At 46.7% G+C, this 12,020-nt stretch overlaps 4 protein-coding genes across 4 annotated transcripts; 3 read left to right on the top strand and 1 right to left on the bottom strand.

Moving 5' to 3' along the window:
- Window positions 1–728: 728 nt before the first annotated feature.
- Window positions 729–1,182, top strand: H6S33_002936 (uncharacterized protein; the record flags this gene model as incomplete). Its single annotated transcript, XM_044834710.1, has 2 exons — window positions 729–878; window positions 964–1,182. The coding sequence occupies 2 exons, from the start codon at window positions 729–731 to the stop codon at window positions 1,180–1,182; spliced, it is 369 nt and encodes a 122-aa protein (XP_044692143.1).
- A 4,657-nt stretch (window positions 1,183–5,839) lies between these two features.
- On the top strand, window positions 5,840–6,256 carry H6S33_002935 (uncharacterized protein; the record flags this gene model as incomplete). The annotated part of the gene is made up of 1 exon (XM_044834709.1): window positions 5,840–6,256. One exon carries the CDS (start codon window positions 5,840–5,842, stop codon window positions 6,254–6,256), a length of 417 nt encoding a protein of 138 aa, XP_044692142.1.
- Window positions 6,257–7,693: 1,437 nt separating this feature from the next.
- H6S33_002934 (uncharacterized protein) lies at window positions 7,694–9,893 on the bottom strand (the record flags this gene model as incomplete). The annotated part of the gene is made up of 9 exons (XM_044834708.1): window positions 7,694–7,815; window positions 7,873–8,191; window positions 8,257–8,313; window positions 8,371–8,748; window positions 8,800–9,251; window positions 9,307–9,375; window positions 9,425–9,487; window positions 9,630–9,682; window positions 9,871–9,893. The coding sequence occupies 9 exons, from the start codon at window positions 9,891–9,893 to the stop codon at window positions 7,694–7,696; spliced, it is 1,536 nt and encodes a 511-aa protein (XP_044692141.1).
- A 1,002-nt stretch (window positions 9,894–10,895) lies between these two features.
- Window positions 10,896–11,647, top strand: H6S33_002933 (uncharacterized protein; the record flags this gene model as incomplete). The annotated part of the gene is made up of 6 exons (XM_044834706.1): window positions 10,896–10,968; window positions 11,038–11,113; window positions 11,180–11,239; window positions 11,306–11,340; window positions 11,399–11,462; window positions 11,536–11,647. The coding sequence occupies 6 exons, from the start codon at window positions 10,896–10,898 to the stop codon at window positions 11,645–11,647; spliced, it is 420 nt and encodes a 139-aa protein (XP_044692140.1).
- Between the last annotated feature and the right edge of the window lie 373 nt (window positions 11,648–12,020).

Here is a 12,020-nt window from a genome sequence, read left to right as displayed (position 1 = left end):
GATTTGGGGATTTGGGGGAGAAGGTGGTTTGGGTTAGGGTGCTGTTACTTGGGAGTTTGCGAAGGGAGTGGTGTAGGTGGTTAACGTTGTAGTTGTGGTAGTGTTGCGGGTGGTTGTGGGTGCGCTTCGATCGGATGCGGGTAGCACGATTAGTACTCAACGCCGCATTTGGGTATCTACTAATTAACATTCAACTAAAATGCTTCCTGGGACTTGAGTTCCGAAAAAGATATTTTCCAGAACACACCCACGAGACTTTGTAAGACCTTTATTGCGACGTCCGCTTACTGCATCCATAGCTCCAATAACCGCATCTCTCTCTACTCGTAATGAACTCCGGTAAATATTAGACAGACATGATATTACCAACCAACGTCCCCCTCTACGACAAAACCTTTATAAAACTCAGTGCTTACCAACCCAAGCACCGGCCAGAGTAGAGAGCTTAGTTATTGTGATTCCTCACCCAACACCGTATGTTGCTTCGATACGGCTTCACCGGGGCTCGTATCTACCTACCGAACCCTCCTCACCGGGCCGCTCCTCCACCCCCAAAGCCACCCAGTCAGCCAGCTAGATAAATACGACCCTCCCCGCCGCCCCGCTGGCCAGGTTTCTTTTCCCCTCACAGTTTACAGTCCCTTCAGCTCTTCAGCACCAACATCAAAAAAGCTAGCTAGTCTAGTCTCCACACTCTTTTTACCTACAAAAAACACTCACCAGCCAAAATGCACTACACAACCCTCCTCCTCGCAACCCTCTCCCTCACCCTCACCTCCGCAGCCGTAATCCCGGCCAATGGCGTCCCCGGCGGCATCCCCCCCGCCGCCGTTCGCAACACCAACGTCGCTCCTGCCACCGCAAACTTCGGCACCTCTGTACCTCCCCTCCCTCATCCCCCTCCCTCCCATAAACCCATAAACCCATAAACCCATAAACCCATACTAACATTCCAGTGAACAGCTCGATCACTGCATGGAGCTTCTCCAAGCGCATAACAGCGCCGGCAACGCCGCCGTCCCAACCGTCGCCGACGCATCGGCGGACATCACAAAGTGCGGAAGATGCCTGAATACGGCGGACCTGGCGTGCGGGCAGAAGGGGTATACGAGGATGGATAAGATCTCGGACCGCCTGATGCAGTGCTATGTGTCGTTTTGGCCGCAGTCGAAGTGTGCGTAAGGGAGATTGTGAGTAGGCTGGGACTACTGCGGGGTGTTTATTGGAGTTATGGGGTTTGTTTGGGCCTTTTTTTGTTAGGCGGGGGTTATATGGTACGACTTCTTTTTTCTTAGAAGAATTTTATGATGCTATCAGGCATAGTAAGGATTTTGGAACTGTTGTCATTGTGAGCGCTTGTTATTGCTTATGGGAGTGCCTTCGGTGGATTCGAGTGATTGCAATTATTTGCAGCTTGTAACCTTCGATGAAATAATTTGCTATATATCTAGCTCCCTATATAACGGCTACAATATCGTCTCATGATAGGCCTAGCTATCTATATGAAAATTGCAACACCAGACCCCCACGCCACGACGATCAATTAAGCAAAAAGCCAACCACAAACAGAAGACGTACATAAAAGAAAGAAAACCTGGAAGCCGCAAGCTCTATACAGGGGTAGAAGCTACTAAGAAGATATTTTTATTGAATTTTTACTCTATCAAAAGAATCTAGAGGTCACAGGAGATATAAAGAACTATACCAATACAATAACCCTAACCCTACTTTAGGTTATGGGTAAAACTATAATAGAACTGCTTCCCGAGATAAAAGGTATACTTGGAGCAATACTTTACAGTGTCAGTAGGGGAAAGTAACTGTTACGAGCAGAACTTGACTTATGGTTGCACTAGGACATGCAATGAATGCCAAGGCGAGATTTCGGCCGATGTTTCGCTGGCCACGGGCAAGCTGCTGCTGGGCTGGGTTGGGATTGAGCATAGAGGGGTATGCTAAGGTTACATCTGACCGTGGCGGAGTAGGTGGGCACGTAATTTCTCGCGCAGGCGGAGTGGGTTAAGAAGATCCATTATAGGACCAGGATCATAGACTATCACTCAGGCTCGATCGCCAATCATGAGGCATCACGCAGCGCCCCGGAAATATACGAACCATCCCGTCTCCGTAAGCACTACGAGGCCGGCCCATGCAATAGTATACACCTCCAATCAATAGCGTACTCATCCAATCATTGGGGTCGGGTCTGATACAACTAGGCTACAATACTTAGCTACTTGCTAGTGCACATTGCCAGGCAAAAGTTGATATTCCTAAAAAGACAAGTAACAGCACGCGCGATAAGTTTAATTACCGTCCGAGCGGCGATATAACATGCAATCTGACTGTTTTACTGTGGCTATGGTACTCAAGGCTGGACGAGGCTAGGCAGTCGGCCTTGTCACGTGTCGCTGGGGTTCACTTTAGTTAAGTGTGTTGAGGGTGAATCGGGTTCTCGTATTCTTTTGCTCCGCCCTCATAACCCCACTTCTGAATAAAAGACGTCATTCACGAAGCACAACGAGGCGGGCAGAACTGGATATAAAGTTTGTTTAGCTTCATGCAGGCTCGCCGCTCAGACTATCCGAGTCATACCTCAAGGCGCTCGAGGCGTGCATGCGGTATGCTGTCTACCTTGTGACGCCCTCGTGGCCGGCCGGACTACACCGCTGATACAGCAGATCCATGGATCCAATCGAAGCCTCATCTCTCTACCACTGGTTTACTACAGTGACACCAGATAGGCATGCATGACTCGGAACCAAAGTATTCATGGTCTCAACAAGCCTCAAGACGCGTAATGTGCTGTTGAGGCTATGGAGAATTATATGGGCGTGTAGATGTGATGGGTCGTGCATAGGGTTCTGGTCAAGCTTGGTCCTATAGCTGGGATTGGGCGCCTCTCTTCTCTCCGATCAACGGGGCCTGTGGAGTGGGTCGGAGTTCCCCAACAGTTCCTTTGTATAGGAAATAACTATAACGGGGCGTTTATCGATATGCCCAGTGGGACGGACATGATACTTCTTTCGGATGTCGAGAGAACATGGATTTATTGGTGACTGGTACGAGACCAGAAGACTTGACATCACTGTATTGCCATTAGCCTCCGTGCGGGGTGGTGAAGGCTGGTTTTCAGAAGTCGGGTGCTATTCGTACTCTCTGACATGTGCTTTCTCTAGTCCAATCATGAAGATTTCCTATCCAGGAGTGTTCCAGGCTGACAGGCGGTATCGGGGAACGTTCGGAAGCGGCGGAATTGTGTCCCTGAATGGCACATCACAATGGATCACTCGTTTCGTCAAACCAACTAAAGAATGTAGCGGAAATATTATTAAAGTCTTGAATATCAAATTATAGGCTCGTATATACGCCAAAATGTATGCTAAGTGTTGAAAAAGTAGGACGAGATAAGTGACTTGATTCTAATCTCGACAAAGAGCCTAGCTAGCTACATAGTCACGGATCGTACAAGTGTCGACATGACAGTGACAGGTTCGGACAGATTGCCTGTATGGGTTCGACATCAGTTGAAAAGCCAGCTATTCAACACTAAGAACTTTATTCTCGGTCCCTTCGAAAAACATTCCTTGATATGAAATCCGGGAACAAAAATCCCAGGAATGGGACACCTTATTTCCTTTTATAACCCAACTCGGAGAATTTACTGCTAGCGAAATCAACACCAACAATTATATTAGTATGATAGATTCGACTCGCGTACCTGGCACGGGAGTACTAGAAAATAAAGTTGAGTCTCTAGATTTCCTTATATACAACAAAACAATTTGACAAGAAATTGTTTTAGATCAGCTATGCCATTAAAATCCAAGAATGTCATTTTCTACGGGACGGGCTCACTAAAGCCCTCATCTTTGATTAATGATAGGCACGACTCAATGTCCCTAGACAACTCTTGGACGAGGCTGATGTCTCGAGACCTTTTTTCTTTTTTTTTGAAATCTCTAGATAAGTCTCGAGACTCCGAGTGATACTAAATGATCCAGTATAAGGCTTCTTTATTCTCAGGCTTATTCTAATTGGCTGGAAATCGGATGTACACTTTAGCCTTGGATTCAATCCACCATTCCTCGCCAAGGACTTGTGGTCCACAGTTTACCCTTGTATGTTATTAATAATGAAAATTAGATTGATGCACAAGTTCTTACCTCAAATCTGGTTTTAGTTTAGTTTATCTCAGTCTCGAGTTTCGTCTCGAGACTTTCCTCAGGTCTCGAGACTTTCAAGGCTATTATGGGACGAGACGAGACAAGACGAGACTTCGTCCAAAATGATTTCGTCTTGTCTCGTGCCCATCATTATCTTCGATCAGCCGTTAGCAGATATCGTCAGAATTATAGTTGGCCCTAGCTTACTCTCTATTTGACCTGCAAAGCTCGTGCTTTCCAGGGCTAAAGACCTCAATAGGCCGTGATTTGAGATAGGCGGACCAGGCTAGTTTACTTGGGCTGGCTGTGAGTTGCTTATTACCAGCTAGACAGACCAGGCCGAGCCAAATATTTTGTCCGGGCTGGACTTTGCAGCCCTTATCTAGGGCCTTCATTCTTATCTTGGAGTCTACTAAAATGTCGAGCCTCTCTCAAGTTGCTCTTGCTCAAGTGAAGCTGAGCAGCTATTACAGCAACCAGAGTCAATCGTTTTCTTCTACTCCCTCGGAACTAGTGCTTATGGGACAACAAGACCTTAATTAAAACTGCTTTGGTCAAATCCTGAAAAGGAAAAAAGGAAATTATCTCGCGCTAGCTTATGGACCTCAAAAAGCTCTCATTTCTTAAAGTATCTGGAATCTAATGTTTAGGAAAGTGTACGGTCCAGAGCAACTGGATTCTCTCGGCGAGACATGGCCACGCGAATTTCCTGTCAGAAACGCTGAGTTCAATACTCTGGATTTCAAGTCATTACCAGAAAACGGAAATGACCATTCGGTCGCGTTTATGGTTGTTGCATCGGCACTAGCGTCAAAGAAAAACTGCGGTTTCAAATCAAAGACATTGACGTGCCGATTGAGACTGAAACCACATTGTGGATCATAACGTGGCCGTCTTAATCCGTATCAGAAATCAAATCCTCCGACACTGAGTCTCTAACCTTTTCTCTTTGGCTGTTAATTGGGAAAACGGACTGCGCTCAAAACAATCGCGCTAAGGCAGGTTCTTAGGACCTGCTCACAGCATTCGTAAATAGCCAAAATGCGAAAGTTGGCTAGCTAGCCAATTCGTGTGATTTCTAATTAGGGACGCCCACTCGCGGTCACCTACGGTATGAATGGACTCAATCTATTTAACTATTCACCCATAGGCCGATCAGCGGTTAGATCTGGATTGCGTACCTATCTTGGACATGGATACCCCTTTGCGTTCGTTCTTGAATTAACCCGAATCCAAATGTTTTCTATGCTAAAAACCCAACTTGACGGCTAGTCAGCTATTTAAACTTTCTTCCCGTCTTGGGGGTTAGAATTAATTGCGATATTAATAGATTCCCCTGGTTGTAGCCAATCAAATCAAGCGCCGAACTAGCTTTCCAAGTGTGGGTTTGAATAGAATATAGAAAATGCTAGTAAGCGCCGGCCTATTGAAACGACACGACCAGGGCAAGATGAAACGCACAATAGTCCGCCGTTCCTGAGCTCAACGTACCTGAAAGCCGCACTCTACCACAGCTATATATCTAGCATATCGGCAGTCTTTCTGCACTTCTTCACCACAAAGGAAAACAGCAGCATACATTCACCCCTACCCCCTCCTCCTCCTGCCGGCCAGATTACTTGCTAGTCAAGTCACAATTCACGAATTCTCACGAATATCAATTAATTACGAAAATGCTCAACTTTACTTTCTTCCTCCTCATGCTGGTCATGCTTCCATTCGCCCTTTGCGCTCCAGGCCCCTCGCCTGTCGAGATAATCTGCACAACAATGCTCAGCGACGAGCTAATAGCCAATATTGATACCGCCATCCAAATCGTCAGAGAGCGCACTGAAGACTGCAGGCAGACAACCGCCGTAACTCGGCCCAACGACACCGAATGCACGACTCTTGTACAGAGTGACGAAGGGGTTGGCATCCTGATATGTGCGCCTGAAAATGTCAGACGGCGCTGCGATGTGATCGCGACAGCACTGGAGAAGGTCGTCGAGAAGTGCCCCAATAAGGAACCAAGGAAACCGGGCAACAATGGCGGCGAATATATCATACACATCGATGGTGGAAATATCAATTTCAAGTTGACTTGGTAGAGGGTTTTTTATGGCTTCTTAATCATCATCATGTCCTCGGCGTTATGTTTGAGGGAGCTGGAGTTCTCTTTTTCTCTCGTTTTTTTTACTACATTCTTTGTTTGCGTTCTTAGTCTCAATCAGGTGCAGCGGGTTGCCCATATATTAATTAGAGATTCTTTGTCGAAGGAGATAATAATTTTATACTTAGTTAATTCATGAATACCTTTCGCGAAAAAAAATTGTGCATATCTTGCTTGGTGATCAACCTAAATGTGAGATTGCGACATCAATTCTGAACTCGTCATCTAGACCTGTCTGGACTCCTGTAACGAGATAGAGGTACCCCACGATGAAAAAAAATCTGTGCAGTTAAAAAAAAAAGCCACCACCTGCGCAGCTGCTGTTCTCTGGATAATACGCAATGCCGAATTTGTTTGAAACATAAAGTTAGCTTTTCGTCATACATAACCTCTTCTATCTCGATAGTGCTGCGTCTCTGTGATAGAATAAGTAAATGATACTACTTCATATGCACTCATGCGTTTTCAATAGTAATTTATACTGTAGCATCATGATAAGTGATTCGGGCTACCATATTTTCAGAACCCCGTTGGGCACGTGGCTTGCTTGGCTGGTTCATGGTGAATCTAAGGCGGGAGACCAATGGGCTTTATATAAGCCAGCTAGCATTGTACTACATAGCAGTAACTACCCCAGCAATTTTTCTATCTGGTGATAAACTGAATCTGGTAGAGCAGATTAGTAGAGTAGGTACAGTCAGCGAAATTTTTATATTTCCGTTGCTTTTTCCCGTCCCCAACCCGGAGAAAGAACCCACGGAGCTTCGCAACCAAACATCGGAGGTGGTGGCTCGTCTCGCTTTTCCGGCGTTTCCGTCGGAAAAGCCCGGCGCCGATATTTGGTGGGTCGCTATCCGAGATGCTAAGTTACGGCGTGGGGGGAGAATATCTGCGATGTTTTAGGGATTGTCTGAGTTTTTATCATTGAGTCAGAGACAGTGTTTTATATCCGAGTGATAGTTCATGCAAAATTAGCTACATATGTACACGCCTAAATTATACAGCAACGCTAATTTAGGCGCAATGAATAGGCGGCGTTTCTTCAGAATACAGGGTTTCCTTTATTTCGCTCATCTCTTGGCCTTTTCTATCCAATTTCTAATCGCAGGTCATGCTGGACGTTTTTTAATTGCCAAGCCCCTCAGCCGGATCACTATCTATTTAGCACACAGTGGAGAGGACTGTCATATCTTTTGCTGGATATTTATTTTAATTTAATATAACACACCGTTTTCGTCCTTAAGAAAATGACTCTCCAGTTTTAAAACTACACTGCCGCTAAAGAAAAAGGCCCACTCTTATCCAGCAATTTGGATTCAGTCATGATAGAGAGGAAAGAAAGAAAAAGTTCATTCAAATTTGTTCACGTTTTAATTTAAGCAAGGTATGTTGATGCAGAAACGTTTCCTCCCCTTCCGGTCCAGTTGATGTGGATGTCCTTTCCTTCTACCAAAGAGGCCGAAGCGCACTCTGGCTTGATGCGGAAAGTGTGGGCACCTACAAGAAAGTTAGAGATTGAAAATAGAACAAGATATCACTCATGACAAAACATACCGAAGTAATCACGCTGGGCCTGTAACAAATTTGCAGGAAGATTCTTGGTCCTGTAACCGTCGTAGAAGGAGAGAGCGGTTGAGAAGCAAGGAGTTGGGATACCGTATTCGATACCCTTGGAAATGGCTCTTCTCCACCCGGGCTGGGCCTTGTGGATAGCGGCCTTGAAGAAGTCATCGAACAACAAGTTCTCGAGGTCGGGCTTGGCACGGTAGGCCTTGGTGATGTCCGCAAGGAAGACAGAGCGGATGATGCATCCACCACGCCACATGAGGGCGATGGCAGGGTTGTTCAACTTCCAGCCGTACTCTTTGGCAGCCTAATAATCACGTTGAGATGAGTATTTTATAGTGGGGTAGAATAGAGGGGGCGACGATAACATACCTCACGGATAAGCATGAATCCCTGGGCGTAAGAGATGATCTTGCTAGCGTACAGAGCCTGGAAATTCAAATTAGCCTAAATTCCCGTGCGATTTATATATTGAATTCCGCTAACCTGTTCAAGGTCTGCAATGGCAGCTTCCCTGTCGCCAGTGAAGGCCGGGATTTCAGGGCCCTCGAGGACCTCTGAAGCTCTGACGCGCTCGGCCTTGATGGAAGAAAGACATCTGGCAAAGACAGACTCTCCGATCAGAGTGACGGGCATACCGAGGTCAAGGGCGTTGATCGCGGTCCACTTTCCGGTACCCTTCTGACCAGCACTGTCGAGGATCTTCTCGACGAGCGGGGTGCCATCTTCGGGGTCGTTGTACCTCATGATGTCGCGGGTGATCTCAATGAGGAAAGAGTCCAAAACGCCAGTGTTCCATTTGTCGAAAACATCACCCATCTCGGAGCAAGTCATTCCAAGACCGCGCTTCATGATATCGTAGGCCTATATGGAGTCAGAGATGTTTCGTCTTGTCTCGGAACGAATTGCGCCTACCTCGCAGATCAACTGCATATCACCGTACTCAATACCATTGTGGACCATCTTGACGAAATGACCAGAACCCTCATCACCAACCCACTCACAGCACGCCTCACCATCAGACTTGGCGGCAATGGCCTGGAAGATGTCCTTGATGTATGGCCAAGCCTCCTCATTACCACCGGGCATGATGGAAGGTCCATATCTGGCACCCTCCTCACCACCGGAAACACCAGCGCCGACGAAGCGGATATTCTTCTCGGCAAGGTACCTGGTGCGGCGGTTGGAGTCGGGGAAGTGGGAGTTACCGCCGTCGATAATGATATCACCGGGGGACAGGAATGGGAGAAGAGAAGCAATGAAATCGTCGACAGCAGGACCAGCCTTGACGAGCAACATGATCTTACGGGGGGTCTTCAACTTCTCACAGAATTCCTGGATGGAGTGAGCTCCAACAATGCTCTTTCCTGTAATCTATTTAGAAGCTGTACAAATGTGGCAATTGCAATTTCTAGAACGTACCCTTGGCCTCATTCTCCAAAAAGTGGTCGACCTTAGCAACAGTTCTGTTGAAGGCAACGACAGTGTAGCCTATTTCCTGTTAGCGACAGTACCAATGTCCAATTAACTCGTTACATACCGTTGTCCGCAATGTTCAAGATCAAGTTCTGACCCATGACAGCCAGACCAATGAGACCGAAATCTATTCCACCATCGTCAGCATCCCAGTTTCCCTAAACTGCCGCTTGCTTCCTCGGAGATTTTTTCCGCCTAAAACTGGATAAGGAAAAAGCAAAAAAATAATCCCTGAGGAATACTTGTTACTAGAATTGGATAGTACTAACCACCACTATGTGTTGAATGCGCAAAGCCGCCAGCAATAGCGGCCAGTCGCGCTCTAAAGTCAGCGAAAAGATCTTCATCAACATTAAAGTTTTGAGTCGAGACTTGAAATTCTCCCTCGCAGGTAGCAGAGAGGCAAACAATGGAGCTCCCGTCGCAAGCCCGAAGGACTTGGTACGGACAAAGAGGGGTTATGTTGCGGGAGCGGGGATCTAGAGTCTATGACGAAATTATATTACTTACACTGCCTTAGTTTCTTCAGCCATAGTTGAGTATTTAAAATTGTATGGAGGAAGATAAAAGTGTTTTATTATCTGAGGTCTAAGGTTGCGAAAGAATGCAGATAACAGAATGGTGATTGATGAGATGAGGGATGAGGAAAGGAAAGAAAGAAGAGAAGAGGAGGGAGGAGGGGTTAGTTATGGAGGGGCAGGACGAGAGATGCTTTATGGCCACTAGCCCTTGGATAGGGCGGAACATGGCGGATAAAAACGAGTTAACTGGGCGTCATGTTTTCTATTCGTTTCGGCACCGTCTCGTCTCCTTGCTCGCTGCATTTCCGCCCGTTGATGTGTAATGTAATCAAATTAGATACACAAGCACATTGGATGCATCCCGGTAGCGGGTGGGTGCGTGGGTGGTCCCTCGTGGGTTGTTGCCTGTAACTTATGTAAAAGAGCATTTGTAAATTCATCTTGCAGTTGTTTGTCAGTTGTTATGTCGTCTTAGAGCGGATGGGGCTTAGTGGGGTGCATCAGAAAACTCATGGGAGCCTGGGTGTTGCCGCCAAGCCATGTATGCATGTCGTTTTTCCCCACTCTGAGACCATACGAGTAAAAGAAAAATAGAAAAATCTCAAAGACGAAACAGACTTCCGAGGATGTAGAGCAAAAGGAAAGAAAGATAATTCCAATTCACAGTGAAATCTGCTCGATGATCTATTGCTGTATACAATGTAAGTTGAGTAGAATGCCATTGTTCTGTTTATGTGGTTCAGAATCGCGGACCAGGGTCTTCCTATCATGTAATCTTCGTACCTGGGTCCCACAGTACGGTACAGCTACCGACCGAGCCAGAAGCCAAAGATTTGCTGGCTCACAAGAGCAATTCCCCTCCACGAAACCTCCTCCCTTCCATCAACTCCAACCGCTCTATCCAGCAAAACCCACCCCTTCCTCCTCCTCCTACAACTCGGTGCCTGAGGTTCGAATCCTAGCAGTAACACCACCTCATCAAATCCAACTCATAACCCCCCACAAGCAGCATCCATGGCTTCAATGATATCCGCCCTCAACGCCAAAATCCGGAGCAATCCGACGACGAGCTACTTTTGCTCCACCCGTACGTCGTCGATCCCTTTCCCTCGTCCGCAGTAGTAGTAGAGTCATTGCTCATGGGTTGGTGGTTTAGATTTCTGGGGACCGGTTTCCAACTTTGGAATCCCCATCGCAGCAGTGTTGGACATTACCCGAAAGGACCCTGAGGTGTATGTGGATTCTGAATTCGGCACGTTCTTCTGTAAGGGAAACGCTGACAATAATGAGTAATGCAGTATCTCGGGAAAGATGACCGCTGCGCTTCTCGTCTACTCCGCTGTCTTCATGAGATACTCGTACGCCTACCCCATTTTTCTCCTGCTCACTAGCTCGCCACTATACTAATATATCGCATTGTGTAGAATGGCTGTTACTCCTAAGAACTACCTCCTCTTCGGTATGCCGCGATCCATGTCTTTATCTCCGCCGCTATATCCGCTAACCACGAGGAACAGGATGCCACTTTGTCAACGAGGCTGCCCAGCTCGCCCAGAGCTACCGTTACATTAACTACTGGAAGTAAGTCTCAATTGCCCTCCCCGCCTAAACTATCACACTTTCTTCCACTGTAGCCTACTAACAAGGATCACAGCTACGGAGGTCGTGAGGCGGCGCTCGCGCGGAAGGCAAAGGAGGCCGAAAACACCATCGTCGAGAAGGCAAAGGATATCGTCCCTGAGGCCATCAAGGGTACTTCTAAATAGAAAAAGACTCTGTATAAACATCGTATATGAAGAACAGTACGGGGTTTTATTTTTGTTAGATATCATGCAAATGGATGTTGGAATTGGGATCTGGTTTTATTTCTTTCGTTTCGGGCAAACATTATAAGAGTCAAATGCTAGATTGGGTGATGAGGCGAGTTTTTGAGGTTAGTCAAGCGCAGACGAATGACTTTGTTGTGGGCTGGTCGAGTGAGGTTACATGAACCACTTAACAACCCAACACCAAAAGAAATCTTAAAATGACGTAGTTATATGATGAATATGGCCTAGCCGATATCTGCATCCTCCTTCTAGGACGCAGGTGTAAACTACATTTATCCCTCTAGAGCACTTGGGTCGATCTTATCGTGGG

This window comes from Morchella sextelata (genome assembly GCF_020137385.1).
Source record: "Morchella sextelata strain SCLS chromosome Unknown scls_14, whole genome shotgun sequence".
Taxonomy (NCBI): domain Eukaryota; kingdom Fungi; phylum Ascomycota; class Pezizomycetes; order Pezizales; family Morchellaceae; genus Morchella; species Morchella sextelata.
This window is presented reverse-complemented; position numbering and strand designations above follow the sequence as displayed.